This window comes from Monocercomonoides exilis (assembly GCF_001643675.1).
Source record: "Monocercomonoides exilis strain PA203 chromosome Unknown scaffold2-2631571, whole genome shotgun sequence".
NCBI classification, from domain to species: Eukaryota; Preaxostyla; order Oxymonadida; family Polymastigidae; genus Monocercomonoides; species Monocercomonoides exilis.
This window is the reverse complement of record NW_027150547.1, coordinates 1,663,364-1,682,086: the sequence shown is the minus strand read 5'-3', so window position 1 is coordinate 1,682,086 and position 18,723 is coordinate 1,663,364. Positions and strand designations below refer to the sequence as shown.

The 18,723-nt window shown below is 36.9% G+C and overlaps 5 protein-coding genes across 5 annotated transcripts; 3 read left to right on the top strand and 2 right to left on the bottom strand.

The window, feature by feature from the left end:
- Positions 1–108: 108 nt before the first annotated feature.
- Positions 109–892, top strand: MONOS_409 (uncharacterized protein; the record flags this gene model as incomplete). The annotated part of the gene is made up of 3 exons (XM_067874133.1): positions 109–123; positions 598–654; positions 716–892. 3 exons carry the CDS (start codon positions 109–111, stop codon positions 890–892), a joined length of 249 nt encoding a protein of 82 aa, XP_067735892.1.
- A 76-nt stretch (positions 893–968) lies between these two features.
- On the top strand, positions 969–2,134 carry MONOS_16931 (uncharacterized protein; the record flags this gene model as incomplete). The annotated part of the gene is made up of 4 exons (XM_067869807.1): positions 969–1,069; positions 1,133–1,325; positions 1,775–1,944; positions 2,095–2,134. 4 exons carry the CDS (start codon positions 969–971, stop codon positions 2,132–2,134), a joined length of 504 nt encoding a protein of 167 aa, XP_067735891.1.
- A 147-nt stretch (positions 2,135–2,281) lies between these two features.
- Positions 2,282–2,830, top strand: MONOS_410 (uncharacterized protein; the record flags this gene model as incomplete). Its single annotated transcript, XM_067874145.1, has 2 exons — positions 2,282–2,741; positions 2,793–2,830. 2 exons carry the CDS (start codon positions 2,282–2,284, stop codon positions 2,828–2,830), a joined length of 498 nt encoding a protein of 165 aa, XP_067735890.1.
- Positions 2,831–3,323: 493 nt separating this feature from the next.
- MONOS_411 (uncharacterized protein) lies at positions 3,324–10,730 on the bottom strand (the record flags this gene model as incomplete). Its single annotated transcript, XM_067874156.1, has 2 exons — positions 3,324–9,658; positions 9,932–10,730. The coding sequence occupies 2 exons, from the start codon at positions 10,728–10,730 to the stop codon at positions 3,324–3,326; spliced, it is 7,134 nt and encodes a 2,377-aa protein (XP_067735889.1).
- Positions 10,731–15,475: 4,745 nt separating this feature from the next.
- MONOS_412 (uncharacterized protein) lies at positions 15,476–16,846 on the bottom strand (the record flags this gene model as incomplete). Its single annotated transcript, XM_067874167.1, has 1 exon — positions 15,476–16,846. One exon carries the CDS (start codon positions 16,844–16,846, stop codon positions 15,746–15,748), a length of 1,101 nt encoding a protein of 366 aa, XP_067735888.1. The 3' UTR covers positions 15,476–15,745.
- Between the last annotated feature and the right edge of the window lie 1,877 nt (positions 16,847–18,723).

Here is an 18,723-nt window from a genome sequence, read left to right as displayed (position 1 = left end):
TCAGTTTTAAAATTAGAAATAAAGATTCTAGCCTTGTTAATGTGTAAATAAGTGTCAGGTTTAATGAAATAAATCCATCTAATCAACTGATAAGGGTTTTCATTGAAAATGAGGAAGAATTCGGTATGAAGAATTCTATTGGATTTTAAAGATAGGTTTTCTCAGCTTAAAATCACTGTAATTCGAAAATCATTTTCGAAATATAACATTTACGCATATTAATAATAGAAGCTATTATTCAAAATGTCAGAATCAATTTTTTTTCCGGTCGCAATGTGCCTACCTACCATATATTTTTTAGGAATCACGAAATTCTGAAGATCTGAAAAAAAGAAGGAAGAAGGAGAATTTGATCAGAAAATGAGTTTCAGAAGAAGTTCCAGCGAAGATTTTGCTAGAAACCAGGTCGAATTCATTTCAAAGAAGAAGGATGAAATGCGATTTACTTCAAGATTTGTGGAATATTTTATAAAACTTTATCGAAAATAATGTAAGGAAAATTCTGAGTTGGAGCAAATGCAATTTCAGAAGGCATTATAAATTGCATGTAATTTGTTTTTAGTTATGAAATATTTACCTTTGATCGACTGAATTCAGAAGCTTCAGGAGTTGGCTGAAGAAGAAATCAAAAGAACAAGTGAAGGAGAAAGAAATGTACGACTTGTTTTCATTTTTATTTATTTATTTATTATTTCGCTATTATGCATGAATCAAGATCCACTCCATGGATGCTGCGAGAAAGTTTCAAAAGAGTACTTCAACGCCGAACGTTCAAAAGGCGTCTTTGGAAGCCATCAAGCCAAAAGATATTGATATCGATGGAAGGAAATTCCCTCTTCGTGGAGTTGGGAGGATGCATATTGATTTCACAAGGATACACTTCCCTCTCTGAATGTTGTTGAAGTTGCTGGAGCTGAGTATGGAGGAAGTGATGTGGAAAAAGTGAAAAGCGCAGAAAGAAATGAGGAATGGGAAAGAAGAGAGTAGATTTGGATGGCGCGAAGACATTGGACAGAACAGAACCTACAGCGAAGGTGAGATATCATGTACATTACGCAGTAGCACGAGAGTGGGGTTGAATATTTTGCAGAGCTGGCAGAAAAGCAACCAAAAGGGCTTTCTTTGGAGGAAGAGGAGGAGGATGTGAGTGGGCAAGAGGGATTGAGGCTGGGAGAAAGCTGAGAGGCATGGAGAGGATGAGAGGTACAGAAGACATTTTGATTAGGGCGGAGCAGAGAAAGTCCGAGGAAGAAAAGAAACGAGCGATGTGGATTGGAAAGGAAAGAGAAAGAGATGTGAGCAAACTCAATCCAAAGGAACATGAAGTATGAAAACAGGGAAATAAAAAATAGTGAAAAGGAAAGGAAAGGAGGAGTGGAAGCTAGAAAGTGTTGAAGAGATGACGAAGGCGAAGAAAACAAAAAGGAAAAGATAAGTTATGAGATTTTGATGATAGACATAAATATCTTGAAAGCATGAATGATCTACTTCATGACAAGAGGCAGAAGCTGAATTTGAGAAGATGCTCGACAAGCTTGCTGAAATTGAGGAAGAAAAAATTGAAAACGAAGACAATGGAAATGAAGAAGGAGAAGAAGGCTGAGAAAGGGCAGAAGAGAATGAGCATATTTGAAGAACATATGAGAAGTTGAAGAGGAGAATTCATCGGGAGGATGCTGTAATGCTGCTAACATTGAAGAAGAAGAAAGAAAGAAAGAAAGAAAAGAAAGAAAGAAAGAAAGAAAGAAAGTAATAAATAAATAAAAATCAAAAGAGAGAGCAGAAGATGGAGAATGAAGGAATGGAGTGTGAAAAGTTGCTCATTGAAAAGGCAGCAATTGAATGCTGCCTGCAAATCCTCGCCAACATAAATGAAAATTCAGATAACAACAAGTTCTTAATTATTGATGCAATGACATTTTTACTAGTTGTGGAGCTGACGAGGTTTGATTTATCTATCTTTCTCCTATATTTTGTCATATTTTGTCATATATTCATAACATTTCTCTTTCATCAACTTACTATTTATGTGACATGAATTTTATTTCAAACGAATAAATATTCTTTTATTTCATATTTTTTGATTCTTCAAAGGCAAAGCGACGGCCTTCCACTTTTTTGTGAACTTCTCTAGTGACAGCGACAAAGATATCGAAAGTCTTCTTCTTCAGCTGTCGTTCTTCGATGTGCTCGCCTCCCACTTGTCCTCCTCCTTGTCGTGTCTGCACCACGTGGCAGCGCTCCTCGCAAGCAATATCAGCGCCGGCATATCCTCCCAAGCATGCGCCCTCCTCCGGCCGATGTGTGTCTTCGCCCTCTGCCACATCGCCCAGGCAGACACACACAGCGCCCAGTGCCACGCGCTGAGGGCACTGAGGAACGTGGGGCTGCTGGGGAAGGAGGCGGCGAGGGTGATTGTGGAGGCTGCGATCATAGAGGCGGTGGCGCAGATTCTGAAGAGAGGGAGGCATCGGAGTGTGGTGAGCGAGGCAATGGACCTGCTGTGGGTGCTGCTGGGGCAGTGGGAAAAGAAGAAGAAGAAGGAAAAGAAGAAGAAGAAGGAAAAGAAGAAGAAGAAGGAAAAAAAGAAGAAGGAAAAGAAGAAGAAGAAGAAGAAGAAGAAGAAGAAGAAGAAGAGGAAGAGGAAGAGGAAGAGGAAGAGGAAGAAGAAGAAGAAGAAGAAAAAGAAAAAGATGATGAAAGGGGAATTTCAACAAATAGAAAAAATCAGGCATCCTGGAGTTTGACAAAAAGAAAAAGTAAAGTGCAATTGTGAATATGAATAACATAAGGGGAAAAATGCCAACTGAAAAGCGGAATCAGAGATTAAAGGAAAAAATGGAGTTACAAGATTCATACAAAATTAATGCGAGATGGAAATTAAGCGAATATAAAGCATTTATATATAAATACAAGAAACGTTGCACAACGAAATTCTGCATTCTGAATAGACGAATGAAGTGAAACTCTTTTCCAACTTTCAAAAAAAAATTAGAATCATCAATAAGTTATTATAAGACTGGAAAACAAACACAAACAATTCGACTGCAAATAAAAGGAAATACTTATGTATATCTATGTATCCATCCATATTTGAGATAGACACTCACGCAAACTCACCACGCATACTCACCCGCACTTATCCCCTCTTCTTCCGTTCACCTTGTCTAGCACATCAACTTTGATCAGTGTCCGTCTCCAAGCTCTTCCTTTTCATTCCACTTCATCAGAAATGCATTTGGCAAGCACTCATCTCTTCTCCACACAATTCGGTTTCTGATCTCTTGACTTGACACAGTCAAACTGTTTCCATTCACAAACCTTTAGCATCCACTTAATGCTTCCTGTTCTACCAAGCTGCTGATATTGCTCTCTTCACAGTCGCCTGTCTCGTCTTCAATATTCACTGCATCGGAAATAGTCATCACAACAGCGCCTGCTGGAAACTGCTGAATGAACTCTCGCTTCAGCATCACTAACGAAGGACGCTCCGATGGCGTTTGGAGCATGCAATTCTTCGAGATATCTCCCAACGTCGATTCTTCGACCATCCCCATCGCTGGCCTTTCTCCTTTCGTAATTTTGTCTCCAGATATTTCTGCCTCAAACTCTCCAAACGGAATCTCCAGTGTCAGACACTCCCACAGCATCATCCCAATCGAAAAAGCAACTGACTCCTTTGCTGCTTCCATCTTCTTGTTGATCAGCAGCTCAGGCGCCTTCCACCTCAGACACTCTTTTTTGAAGTCATCCTCATCCTCAAAGGCAGATGAGGGCAGGGAGTCATCATCTTCGTCATCATCACTTGCAGATGTGACAACAGTTGATGAAGAAATGGATGAAGAATCTGAGTCATCATCGGACAATAAGTCAGAATGCATCACAACGCAGATGACCATGTGTTCTGAGAACAACACGATGTGAGGACTCAAACTGGATAATGACCGAAGAGGATTTTCCATTTCATCAAATGAATGAAGTGCTCCATTTGCCACCCAGAACAGGATCTGTGCGGCTGTCTGCTCTCTTTCCTTCAGAGTGCCAATTGCCATCAGCTTCTTCTCGTTCCTCCCATGAAGCAGCATGAACAGCGAATCCCTCAAATCCACAATCAGCTTCTCATGAGGAGATGAGCATGCCATGGCATCCACCAGATTCGACATGGATGAAGTGGTCGGACAAGCATCTTCCATACGAACAAATGTGGATTCTGTGTCTGAAGTGTCTGTGGTTGAAATGGATGGTGAAGGCGATCTCTTTCTTGAAGCATCATCTTCTTCCTTCTCATCAACCTTCTCCAGCATCCATTGAGGAATCTTGTCTGAGTCTCTTCCCAGGATGTATTCAGTGGAGCCACTCTCACTCAAAAGATGCTCTGATGACTCTGAATGTTCCATGTTCGTTTCATACACTCTCTTCTTCATCCTCTCTTCATTCTTCTTTTCTTCCTCCCTCTCAGCTCTCCTCCACTGCTTCTCAGGAGACATCTCCATCGTGGCCATCTCAATCAATTTCGGATCTTTTCTCACTGTATCATTCACAATGACTTCAAGTTCCTCTGTCCTTCTCTTTTGCTTTCTCCATCGGACAATGAATATTATTGATACAATCAAAACAATCAAAAGAATAACAACAAGCACAATCACAATCAGTACCCAATAAGATTTCCCTTCTTTTCCTCCTTCAACCACTTTTTCATTTCCAGTCTTTGATTGTGTTTTGTTCTTCAGAATCTGCGGAGAAGTTGCAACCCTTTGCTTTCCAAACAAAATCATCACTGAAATCTCTGTTTCATCTTCAATCGTTGAAATATTTTCTGATGGGATTCTTCCAATCACTTCCATTTCTGAAACAAAACTGTCTTCCTCAAAGTGATATGTTTCAGCCAATTCCACATCTCCTGTTTTGTAAACAAGTCTGAATGACAAGTCACATGGAACAAAAAGAGATCCCTTGAATTTGATATAAATGTTGCTTCCATTTTCAATGAGAGAAGCATCTTCCAGTTTGGGAATGCAGAAGGTGGATGACCTTTCTCCTGCTATCCCTCCAAGTGTGCATTCATCATTCAAAATCCAAAGAGAAGAATTGGGCATCACTCCATCTCCTCCTTTCAAACTCACCACGTTCAGTGTTCCAGAATCCGAACAAATGATGTTTCTGCGAAAGGAGTGATATTTTTCAATGAAAGGATTGTTTTCAAGGAATTCTCCTTTCTCAATCGTCACATTTCCAGTTGATACTGATAACCCACCTGATGAAGAATTCGAAATGATCACATCCTTCATCACCAATGAAGAATTCGTAGAATGGACAAGCGATCCATTCCATTTGCATATTTCTTCAAATGTGTTTCCATCCTTTGATAAGAGATTGTGAGTTAACAATCCTTCAAATTCACACATGCGCATGGAAACATCCATCACATTGCACACCTCCACAACAATTCCTTTTTCAGACAGAGAATCGCAGTTTGAATAAGAACAGTTTGAAAGAACTATTTGAGCATAAGATGAAGAAGTTGAAAGAACAGATGGTCCTTCTGAATTCTTTGAACAGTTATTGAACGAGGAGATTCCTAAAGAAATTGTTGCTGAAACCGAACCTTGAATCACAATGAAGCAGCCTTCAGACAATTTCACTCCATCTGCACACACTCCGTTAAACGCAACACTTCCACATTGCCCAAGCTCAAAAACATTTGCAATTGATTCAATATGTTCAAGCTTCATGTTTGTGATATAAGTCTCTTCCCCATTGAACAAAAAAGAAGGATTCTTTAATGAAAGCATTGACACTGAGCAGTTGTCAACATGAAGAATTCCATTTGCAATGCTCAGCAAAGTTGAGTTGAGGGTAACATATTCAATGTTTTCTGACTCCACAACTGAAGAGAAATCAACAAATGATAAAGAAAGTTCCCCACTTGCTTGATGAATGATAGAACTTCCTGAATAAGAAAATAGCTGACCAAAGTTGAAATTCAATCTCTCAATCCGAACTTTCTCTGAGGTTGTGATTAGATTTCCTTCATCACTTGTAGTTGTTGAGTTCAGAAGCACCAAAGCAGCTGAAGGAGATTGAAGTGAGCGGATGGTCACATCCTTTGCTTCGCATTCTTTATTGATGATTGTTTCCTCTGATATCAACAGCTGCGAATATGATGAAGGAATGATGTGCTGAACTCCCACATTCAGCGATTGACAAGGCACACTGAACTCACCACATTGTTTGCTGTCTGTGTGACTATCTGCAACAGAAGACACAAATATAGTCTCGCTCTGATATTTTACTACTCTCAGCAGAAGATCTTCTTCCCCCACAAACGAGTCTGTCGAACAACCCCATACTGCCTTGTCCTTCACAAATGGTGCTCTGAAATCCAGCAAGAATTGCTCATCAACAATTTGTGTATCGATTGAGTGGCATCTCACATACACATCTCTCCCTCTGAATGCAGAGTTGTCTCTGAATGTGATGTTCGACAGAACAAAATTCAGAGGCTGCTCAGCTGTCGAGGTGCATTCCAGAAACAGACACCCACCTCTTCCAGTGGTGGAACAGAAGCACTCAGAAATTGTACAAAACGAACAGTCAAAGTGCCCTCCTTCATTCAACAGGACAAACATCGCCCCTCCTTTTCCACACCTCGTTCCACCACACTTCTTCATCGTTGTGTTCCGAATCACCATTTTCAATGGGGTATCATTGACATTTCGAATGATGGGAATATCATCTGTTGTGTTCTGCGTGATGTCTTCAAAAATGCTCCATTCAATAACAATATCTTGTTCAGCTTCATTTCTCTCTCTTTTTGAATTCTTTGAAATGCTCAATCCGATTGCTCCATCCAGCTCAACATTCTTCATTGTCAGGTTTTTCAAATTCAAAATCGTTGAAGATAGCACAGAAATAACATCTGTTACAAAACTGAATGATTGCATTATCACAAACTCCAATTGAACAGTTCCTCCATCTGCTTTGATTAGCCCGTAGTCAATTATTTCCTCTTCTCCATTATTTTCTTCATTTTTTGTGAACGAACAGTCTTTCACAGTCAATGATCCATCGCTTGAATCAACATGCATCAAATAATTGACTCCACTTGTGAAGGATGATGGTATTGCAAAGTTTATCAGTTCGAAATTGGTAATACCCTGAATCTTCATTGCTGTTCCTTCTGTTCCTTCAAGCGAAGAGTTGCACTCCAGAGCGCACATGACTGTATTATTTGATCTAATTGAAAGCTCGCTGACATCAACACTCTTCTGAAGAATCGCCTTTCCAATGACACTAATAATCCTTTCATTTCCTTCAACCATTCGCTTCAAAGAATAATCAATAGACAGGCAAGGATAATCTGACAGTCCGCAAATGCACACATCTTTTCCTTCGCTCCAAACAAATAACTCTGAGCCAAATGCTCGCCAAAAATAGATCAATGGAATTGCATTCATTGTGTCACTCCCATCAAAGCCTCTCATTGAATTCAACGAAATATCATTTAAATGCTCAGATACAAATGGAAGTGAGGTATTTGTGATGCTCTTTGTCAAGTTGAATGCTTCAACAAAAAGATCATTTCCATATCTCGCAACATTTGACTTGTCTACCGCAAAGACAGGTGATGAGATCACAAATGAAGAATAGTCATTGATCAATTTCAGTGCCATTCCTCCTCCAAAGCCTGTCTTCACTTCTTCATCTGGTGCTGTGCATTCTGTGAATATGCATGAAATAATATTCATTTGAATGTTCCCTTTCAACTGAGCATTGATTGCCCCTCCTCTGCTTTCGTCAGCCAATATAGAACATCCATCAAAATCACATTCTTCAATATTTATTTCACTATTTGAATTTTCATCATGGCTGTTGTCAATACTCACACAGCCTCCATTTCCAGCTGCTCTTTCGATTTCTGTGAAATTGCATTTCGTCATGTTCAACCACAGAGCGTTCACCAACTCGGTATTTGTTCCGCTTTCTGTCAACGAGATCAGTGGATTTCTCCTCAAATCAATCGATGAAGCTGAGAATTTGTCGATTATCAGGATCCGTGACTCAACTGATAAGAACAGAAATGCCAATTCTGATGATGGATTTTGAAGAGAAAGAGAACATTGAGACAGAGTCAGTGATGAAGAGGACGAAATGAAAATGGAGTGTGAAGTGATGGAAGCAGTAAGAGAGAAGATAAGTTTTGATAATTCTGTTTCAACGCTCACTGAAATCATTGCTAAGTTAACTGACGAACTTGCTTCAGAGACTATCCAGCCACTTTTATCATCATTTCCTCTGATTTCGTGCTTCTGCTCAGCAAAGGCCATTTCATCGCCCATCGAAATCATTCCACTCACAACAACTTTCTTTGTTCCTGTTTGACGTGTGAGCGAGTGACCCAAGGTCAAACAGGGGAATTGGACAATTCCACAATGTGAGTGATCATATGCCTCAGAATCGCTCACATGTATTTCTTCTGGTGTGGGAAGGAGATAGATGCACAGAGGGATCGCCACACTTGTGTTTCCACCATCATATCCTCTCACTTTGTCAAGAGAATCCAAGGAGGCTATCACACATGTTATTTTTTGTGACTTTGCGGTCACTTCCAGATTTGGAGAAGTGACAAAGATATCATTTCCCCACTTGGCTCTGTTTGTGCCAAAGGAAGAGGATATCTGGAAATTGGGATTTGCATTCAACAGCTGGAGAAGGATTCCTCCCCCAAATCCATATGTTGCAGAGCAAAAGCACCCATCAAAAGATCCACCTTTCACTTTAACTTCATTTCCATTCCCAACACACAGCATCATCGATCCCCCATCAGCAGATGTTCTGCTTCCACATCCTTCAAAAGTGCAAGAATTCAGATCGAAATTTGCCTTGTCGTTGGAAAACGACATCACAGCTGCTCCATTCGTTGTTCTTTCGATCCCATTAAATGTGCACCCTGAAAATGTTAATGATACTTCATTTGTTGAAGAAAGCGAAAACAACGAAACAGTGGAGATAGTCCTTGCCCAGTTCACATTTTCCATCTGAAACATCCCACTCTGAACATTTATCAGTTCAGTGGTGAACGCTGTTTCTGAAGAATACTCACTTCCAGCAGATATGTTCAGTCCACTTATATGCAACTCTCCTGCTCCTGTAATCTCAAACAGCCTTGACCCACGGTTATTTGGATGAACCGAGTCATGCACAAGAATAAAATCCCTGATTGTCAATGTGCCTGTTGAGACCGAAAATAGAGACAGCCCAGATGTTTCAAATTCTGTTTGGATTGCTGCGCTCATATTGCTTTGGCCATAAACTGTAAAAGTGTTGACTCCACAATCAAAACTATTAGTTTCGATTATCGTTCCCGAAATAATTTCGACATTGGGAACCAAGTCAGGAATAAGTTGAGTCAAACAATGATTGATAGTGCTGCATGGATGAGATTCATTTATTCCACATGCATATGTGTCAATTCCATTCGGTCGGGTTTCAATTGAAGAAACAAATCTCACATTTCCAAAATCATTGCGAAGCCAATCACTGCAATCATCAATTGAGTAATGTTTTGTGCTAACTCTATTCGATGTTTGTCTGGTGGAAAAGCAGGTGGAATCAATGTTATTTTCTGTTGATCCATCAAGGACAATATCATGACCCCCTGTTACACATGTATTATTGTGGAAAAAGCAGTAATAAAGTAATATTCCATAATTGAAACTGTTTATATATTGGTTAACTGCGCCTCCTCCCATCATAGAATTGCAATGACAGAAGAGACAGTTTGATATTTCAACTTTGTCCGTTGGATTCCAATGTTGAAATGCTCCCCCTGCCCCATCAACTGTTCCATTGCATCGACAGTTATCAAAAAAGGAATTAATAATGCATTTTTTCTGTCTTTCAGATTTGGTTTGACGTTGATCAATTGCACCTGCGTCATTTCCCGATGAGCAATTTTGAAAGGAGCAATCGTCAACCAATGATTGATTATTAACGTTTTCGTTCATTATCCCTCCACCACCAAAGTTTGTGGTTGCAGCCGCCGTGCACTGAACGAATGAAGAATGAAGGACAATGCATTCAGCGACATTCAAAGCGTATATTCCACCACCTCTTGTAGAAGAAGCATTGCATCTTGAAAATGACGAATTTTCAACTGTTAAAATAGCATTTGTATTGTCATGCACATAAAGAGCACCTCCTTGCGGTGCTGTGCAATCAACCCATTCACACAATGAAAAGGATTGACTTTCTGTTGTTTCCAGTTTTTCTTTTTTCTGAAGATCATTCATTTCTCTTTTCCCGAAGCTTACAGTTGCGTTTTTACATTCAAATTCTTGTGAAGAATAGGATCCGCTCGAGATCCCTCCTTCAAACCCATTCACACACGAATAAATGAGGCAGCTCTCCATTGAACTTAATTGACATGAATGCTCCATTTGGTAATCACTGCTTTTATCTAATTTCACAGATATGTTCCTGAAGGCACAATTATCAATCTGTTCACTTTTGCTCTTTCCTGATAGCAGGAAATAGCCTGAAGCTGAAACAGCCAGGTCTGCAATGATGGAATTTCTCAAAATGGCGATGTTTGAATCATCAGAGGAAAATATGAGACTTCTAGAGAGAGTATTAATTTGAGGGATCAAAGTCAAATTCACAATGCTGATTGACCCACGTTGCAAATGAAACTGAGAATCTGTTTTTTGATGGGAAATGCAGGAATCCATTTTTAGTGTTGAATATTCTGTTATTAGCACAAATGGAGAGGAAGAGAAATCAAGCGCCAAATTGTTCAATACAACTGAAGAATTGCAGAATATAAAAAATGTATTTTTCACCACAGAAAGACCTGACTGTAATCTTTTCACTTCCAACAATGTACTCTGTTCAAATAAATAATTGTTATTAGCCTCTGATAGATATTGTACATCATTTGAATAACCTTAATCAAAATAAAGAAAATTATTGAAAAAATATTTATTCGAAATGATACCTTTGGTTTCCAATGTGGCAGTTCCAGAGATATATTGTTCTTCAAATGTCTTTCCAAGAATCAAACATGCCAAAAGGAACAAGTGCATTCTTGTGTGGAACGGAAATAAATTTTAATTTGAAAAATTTTATATTTCCGGTTGATCAAAATAACCCTTATTAAATTATTTTCAACACAGTTTTAAAGTGTGAAAACCTTCTTTCTGCAATTATTTTGTAGCGTTTGGAAAATATCCGAGACGCTTTCAAAACAATGCCATTTCTTCGATTCTGGACAGGTATGAATCGGTATTTGATAATGCAGGAGAGAATTTTCATATCGTTGCATATTAATAAATACGAAGTTTAAAAAAAAATCCGAAAAAAATAGTTGATAAATCGAGAAATATTATGTATTTGGATAAATTCCATGTCTGATAAGAATCTGTCTTGTATAGTTTTAATGGTTATTATTAACGATAATTTTATTTGATATGGCTTGGTTTTCAAAAAAAGATGAATTACTCGTGTTTGGACTATTGAATGCAAAAATAACAAAAAAATAAACTTATCAAATAGAAATTACTGTTCAATTAGAGCGTAAAAAAAGCAATAAATTCCATGTCAAAATACACACCATCTAAATTTTTCCTTGAAAATGTGCCGTTTCGAATTATTAGATGTCTCTCCTCCCATTTTTATTGAATGATGGGCCTTTCTCTGTCAGATACTCCGTGTTTCGCTGAAAATGAAAGATAAGCATCACTACACAACATCCCGTTTTTGCTTGTGCTGATGCACTTTCATCTGAGCTATCTCACTCTCTTTTGATATTCAACTCCTCTCCTCTCTTCGAAATTTCCACAAACTTTCATTCCATTTTCCTGATCTAATCCTCTTTCTCTTCTTTATTATCAATTTTTTCTCTTTAATTTCTTTTTTGACAAGTTGGAGCATTTGGAATGCAAATAAATTCGTCTGTCTGATTATGAGAAGAAGAAGAAGAAGAATTTGAAGAAAAAGAAGAAGAATTTGAAGAAAAAGAAGAAGAATTAGAGAAAAACATCTCCATAAACAAGACATATTCATCAAAGAAGATCTCACAAACCATTCTCTTTCTTCAACAACAACAACAACTTCAACTACAACAACAACTTCTACGACAACCACTTCTACTACAACTTCTTCTTCTTCTCACAAACTTCTTTCTCATTTCAAAGATGCTCGCATTCTCATCTTGATGTTCGCTCAAACGAAGGACTCTTGTCAATACATGTCCATTCCAAAACCATCAAAGGGATTGACTGTGTGAAGAGATTCAATGATTGAACAAAGTTTTTTTTGAACATGCTGAGAAATTTCTAGAAATTGAAGCTCGAAGTGATCTTGTGCATCAAGCAGATACCTGACGAAAGAGATGGAGAAGTCTATGAATCGAAATATCAAGACCATAATGTTGCAGATTGCTTTAAAAAAAGAACAAAACACTCAATCAAACAAGCAACAAGCACATTCACTGAACTGTCTTCTTCAGCTTCAACGGCTTTAATAGCTTTAACAGCTTCAACAACCTCTCTCGCTTCTTTTAGCTTCCTGGGCACAGGAGAGGCTTGTTGTGAATTGCGCAGCTGTAGAAGGTGCATCTGCTAGCAGCAGCTGATTTTGATGGGAGGATTCTTCAATCAAATCTAAACATCCTCCGTTCACTTGGGATGCTGAAGTTGAACAGCTGAATCGGAGAAAAGATTATCTTCTCTATCTTTATTTAGGGAAAGAACAAATAGAATATGGGATACCTAATAACGGCTGCGTGGATAGAAGGTCTTTGCAAACAATGAAGCAATGAAGTGGCATATCACTTCAATGACACGGTGCAAACACTTTGATAAAGCAGAAAATAGAAAGAAGAAGACGAAGCAGGAATGAAATACCAGAAACAACTCCACAAATTCCACAACTGCATCTTATTCAAGGAAAGGCGGAAGATGAAGTGAGATGAATTCAAAAAGCGTGGTGAATATATAAATCGAGAAATAAATAAAAAGAGAAAACAGAATGAAACAGAGATTCATGAATTTGGGGTGTAAATTTTACAGGAACAGGAGTTGTAGTGGAAGACAAGTTGGACGAACAGAGCTGCAACGAAAACAATTTTGACAATGAACTTCTTCACACGGAAGGCAAGTAGCACATCTGATTTGAAGAAAACGAGGTGAGTCGAAAGAGCTGAAAGGAGAAAGAGGAGCATCTCCAACTTTAAATGCCCAATATTCAATTCTAAATGAAATTCCTATCTTTGACAAATTCAACCATTCGGATAGTGAAAAAATCTTTTCTTTGGAATGATTGAAATGTCATTTCAATAACTTTTCAAATGACATCTGCTTCATCTTCCTCATCAACTGCACTGAAATCCATATTGTCCATTTGTGAATTGCTTATCTTTTCTCATCAGCGCATCGAGCACACAGAACTCTCCAAACACACAAAATACGCGGGCATATCCCAATTGCGTCCGAAGAAGTGCACACAATGCTTTACAACCAACATCTTCCTGCATTTGCGATCCCTCGAAACAAGCTTCTTACTCATAGAATGGATTGTCACCTCCGCTTTTGGAATGCTTTTCACTTGCTGCTGCTGAAAAACATCGACACTTGACTGAAGGAAGGAGGAGGATTTATTGCTCTGTTTGAGACACCTGTCTTGGTATAAGACAAAGAAGGATGTTTTACTAAAGAGGTGAATTTTTTTAGATGTCCAAACCAGAGGCGTTAACAGGATTACTGATGTTTCTTTTAAAAAAAGATCACCTCTAACAAATCTGATTTGTGTGCTTCTAATTTTCTTTTTCTCATTCTTTCCGCTTGTTCTTGTGTCCATTTGCCTTTCCCTTCGATGGCTGTCTCTTCATATCTAATGCCACTTCCTATTCCATTCACAGTTCCCATAAGCACTTGTCACCTCGCTTCTTATTGCTTTTCGTATTACAAAGGTGTCATTTGATATTTCTTTTTGATTTTGATCTTCTCAACAGAAAAGCTGCTTTGAATCATTTCTTTCAGCAGTCCAGTTTTGTCTTTCTCTTTGAATAAAATACTCTTTATGACTCTCTTCTTTTGTTTGGTTCGTTCTAATCCAGTTTGGGTGACTCGTTGAAGCCATCGATTCTGTTAGTCGCTCTCACATCTCTCACAATAAATGTTAATCCAGTAATTTTTCGTTTGTTTACCAATTCATCAGAAAGCATCATTTTCCCTCAATCCAGCTACGGCTAATAAACTTCCAATTCACTTTGTCATGACACAATACAGTCTCATTGTTGGAGGTTGGCTTTATTCTTCTGACAGTGCTTATGATGGTTCATTTGAAAATGTGAGGTTAATAACAGACTGAATGAAATGAAAGCGGACAATACAGCTTTATTTTGCTTTGCATTAAATTTTTTTTAACAATCCGAGCTAAATATGAATGTTTTCTTAAAACAAATTATTGTTTTTGTTATTGAATTTCCTTTTCATTTTGGAATTGATCGTGACTTTAGTGCGTTTTCATTTCGAACTCCAATGGCAAAATTAGAATTGCTTCCAACATTTTGCAATTTTTATTAAAAGCTATTTTGATTTATGTTTCATGAATAAAGTTTTCTTGAAAAAGAAAATCTTAATTTCTCGGAAATGCAAAAATGTGTTTAAATAAAATATTCAAGTTTTAATGAAGTGCAGATGCAAGTTAAAAATGCATGTTAAAATCAATTCAAAGTGAATCACAAATTATGATAAAAAATTTTCTAAAAGAAGTGAAATTGAACATATTTCTTTATGTAATAAATAAAATCTCCTAAATTGAAAAACAATAGATGAAATGTGAAATATTTGGAAAATTTTGAAATGATCAAGTTATTTTGAAATAACCCACTTATTTCGAGTTTTTCAATGGTTTTTTGAGTTTTACTAATTCTTTTGAAAAAAAGTCAGTCTTATTGAGTATAGACAAATGAAGTTTTATTATTTTTTCTGTCTGGTTGCTATTAATTGTCATTCTCTTTTTTGTCAGTTTTATTTCATTGTTGTTTGTATTCTGAGACAAAAACTGCAAAATTGATCTTCAATTTCACATAACAAAATTTTTTTCAATTACCTTGTCATTTCTTTCATTAAGCTGTGCATGAAAAGAAATATACACGTTGAGCCTGTTTTATTTTTAGCATTTTCATCCGATGTTCTGAAATAAGAAACTGCAAACTCGTTAATTGGAGAGAATGAATCTTCTTTTGATTTTTCTATATATCAACAGAAGTCCTTTGAATAACCACATAAATTTTGATATATGATCAATACTCAAATATTGCTCCGATTTTATAATGATTTTTTCATTTCATGATTGCTTATTTGCTAAAATATTTCAAATATTGATAATGTTATGAATTTATCATTATGCATACAGAGTGAATGGAGTTTTTAATTAAAAAAAGTTTTTGTGAAAAATATCGTTCAAGATAAAAATGAATATCTGATGATTATTTCGATATAGTGACAAAAGTTTCATTTTTCAAAAAAAAAGTCGTTCCATCAAAACACTTTCTTCTTTTTTTTTAAAACGCACAAACAAAACTAATTTTCCATTCGGAGATATAGTAAAAAAATAAAAAGTTTTAACAAAGTCAATTGTTATTTTGGGAGATGAACTCGTAACAATTAAACAAAGCCAAATAAGAAATGAAGTTATTGTTTTTTTCTTCTCTCCAAATTCGCATGTGGCCATAAAAAAATCATCTCAAAATCGCACGTACACAGCGCACATTGACTCCGCTCCCTTCTGCTTCCTTGATCTCCACAGTGAATGTATCACATCTTTCAGCAGCTGTCTTTGTCAGAACCACTCCACCGCCACTCGTCAACTTCACATTCTTCACAGACAAGTTCGCCAGAATGCTCTCTCCTGATGTTGTGGATGTCAAAAACAGGGCAGATGAAGAAGGAGAAGAGAGATCCGGCTCAGAGAACAATGGTTTTGAGACATTCATATCTTTAATCTCCACATCGGTCATCGACAGCTGCGACAACGGCACCACAAACACTGACGACGACATCACATATTCTCCTGTTTTGTTCGTGGTGATCACAACATCTTCCAATGAGAGTGACCCACCTCCATCAGACACCACAACCACACTCGGCGAAGAAGGACTTGCATTTGAGTTGCAATCAACTTTCATGTGCAATAAACCAAGGTGACCTGTTGACACGCTGAACAGCATTCCAGTCGATGAAAGTGCCCCTGTTCCGATCAAACTCTTATCTTTGCCTTTCCCAATAACTGAAATCTTCTTTTCCCCAATCTCAATTGTTGTTGCCTCGCTTTGATGATTCCCATCCATCAGTGTGATTGTCAAGCTTATCTGCACCTCACACATCTCAAGCGCCTTCTTCACCGTTTTGCACGGATTTGATTCATTTGACCCGCATAGCTCATATCCATCATTTCCACCAACAGAAACATATATCGTCTTATCTTTCAGCCAATCCTTTTTTTCGGTGTGCTGAAATGTCCAGGCACCTGCATTCGAGTAGTTGTGAGCATAGCACATTCTCTTCTCATCTGCGTTCGTTGTATAGCATTCTTTGAACGGATTCCCTGACTCTAAATAAAGATTGTAATGATCTGCATATGCAATGTCATGCCCATAAGGAGTGGATGTAATCCCGCACTTGCATTCATGGAAGAACAAAAAATAACAATAAATTCCATTGCCTAGCTTTTCTGCTTTTTCTGGCCTGAAGGACAATCCTCCTCCCTCTTGTTGTGCTGAAAATGAAATAAACTGAATATTTCTAATTTTTAATTGATTCGGAACATACGAACAACGCATGCCTCCACCTCCGTAAATTGTGATTGAACATGAAATGAAAATGCAGTCAAATACACACGCACTCTCCCCTTCTCCATTTTCATCTCTAATTAATCAAGTTTCCTAATCTGAAAATAAATAAAATAATTTTTCAAAAAATGATAGATAACCAAATTATCACACATTGCATTCAGATCAATGAATTTGCAAGCATTTAACTTTGTTTGTTCATATGTGCCATCTCGCTGCAGTTGAAAATAATGCGGCAATTGATAGTTAACATGGGGTCCATTTTAATTGTTAAGAAAAAACCAAGCACAGTTTATTTTTCATGAAATCATATGACAGATTTGATTCATTAACAACCATTGTAATAAGAAATCGCTTTGAGCCTTATGAATTGAAAAATTGAACTGTTGATTTCATTGGATCATTTCGTAGATTTAATGGGTGAAAAAACAAAACTAAAAATCTGTATTTTTCGAGGAATTTCACAGTTTTCCGTTCGATTTTTGCTTTGGATCATTACAAACAGTCATTTATTCATCATTACATTTGTTAAAAATTCTCATATAATTTGATTCGTATTAAATTTTTATTCAGATTTTTTCAAACGATTTGACAAGTTCACCCATTGCTTTCACAAATATGGTGCTTAATCATAACAAAGACATTGAAATTCAAATATTTGAAATTTTTCGTTTTGAAGAATTATCACATTTGAAAAAATCATTGTGGTTTCGAAAACTCAAAATAAGTCAGTCTTACTGAAAATAACTTGGTTATTTTGAAATAAGTGAATTAATTCAAAATAACCCATATAAAACTTGAAATAAATTTTTATTTCAAGATTTATATAGGTTATTTCAAGTTAATTCACTTATTTCAAAATAACCAAGTTATTTTCAGTAAGACTGACTTATTTCGAGTTTTCAGAACCACAATGATTTTTATTGAAGAAATATTTTTATTGAAAGAAAATTTTCACATATTTAAATTTCAATGTCACATTTATGAATAAGCACCATATTTGAAAAAGCAATGAGTGTAATTTGTTTAATCAATTTGAAAAATCTTAATGCAACAAAAATTTGAATCATTTTATTAGAGCATCTTCAATATTTGCAATGATGAATAAATGACTGTTTGTTATGATCCAAAGCAAAAATCGAACGGAAAACTGTGAAATTCCTAGAAAAAAAAAGATTTTTTGTTTTGTTTTTTCACCCATTAAATCTAATAAATGATCCAATGAAATCAACAGTTCAATTTTTCAATTTATAAAGCTCATAGCGATTGTTTAGAGCAATGGCTGTCAATGAAGCAAATAACAAATATATTTTCTTTGGAGTAAATTTCGTTGCAATTCATATTTGAATCATCTCAGAAATGATTTAATGTTTATTTTCGATCGCTGCACAGATTCACATTGCAACAATTATTCATAGGCAAATGCAAAGTTTATTGCTTGTTAATATATATCTTTTTTTCCTTATGTTTGTTTTCGAATTTTGTTTTTCAAATTAAATAGGAAATGCTTTTTTTTCCGATTTTAACTCAGAGCGTGAGTTAAAACAAAAAATAACAAAGTGGAGGATACACGTGTATTTTCATGCTCATTGACTTCAAACTTACTTACAAATAATTATGGTGGAGGAATGTTTTGTCACACTGTTCCAGCTGCATTCAAAATGGGGAGCATTCAGTTTATTTCATGCTCAGCATTAAGAGAGGGAGGAGGGTTGTTTTTCAGACCAGAAAAAACAGAAAAGCCAGTCAACGGAACTTATTGCTTTTTTAATTTTTTCACGAATCACAGCTGTAGAGATGCAGCCAATCCACGCGGAAATGACGTTGAATACGTTGATTACTATAACTTCTTCTTGAACTCAGGAAAT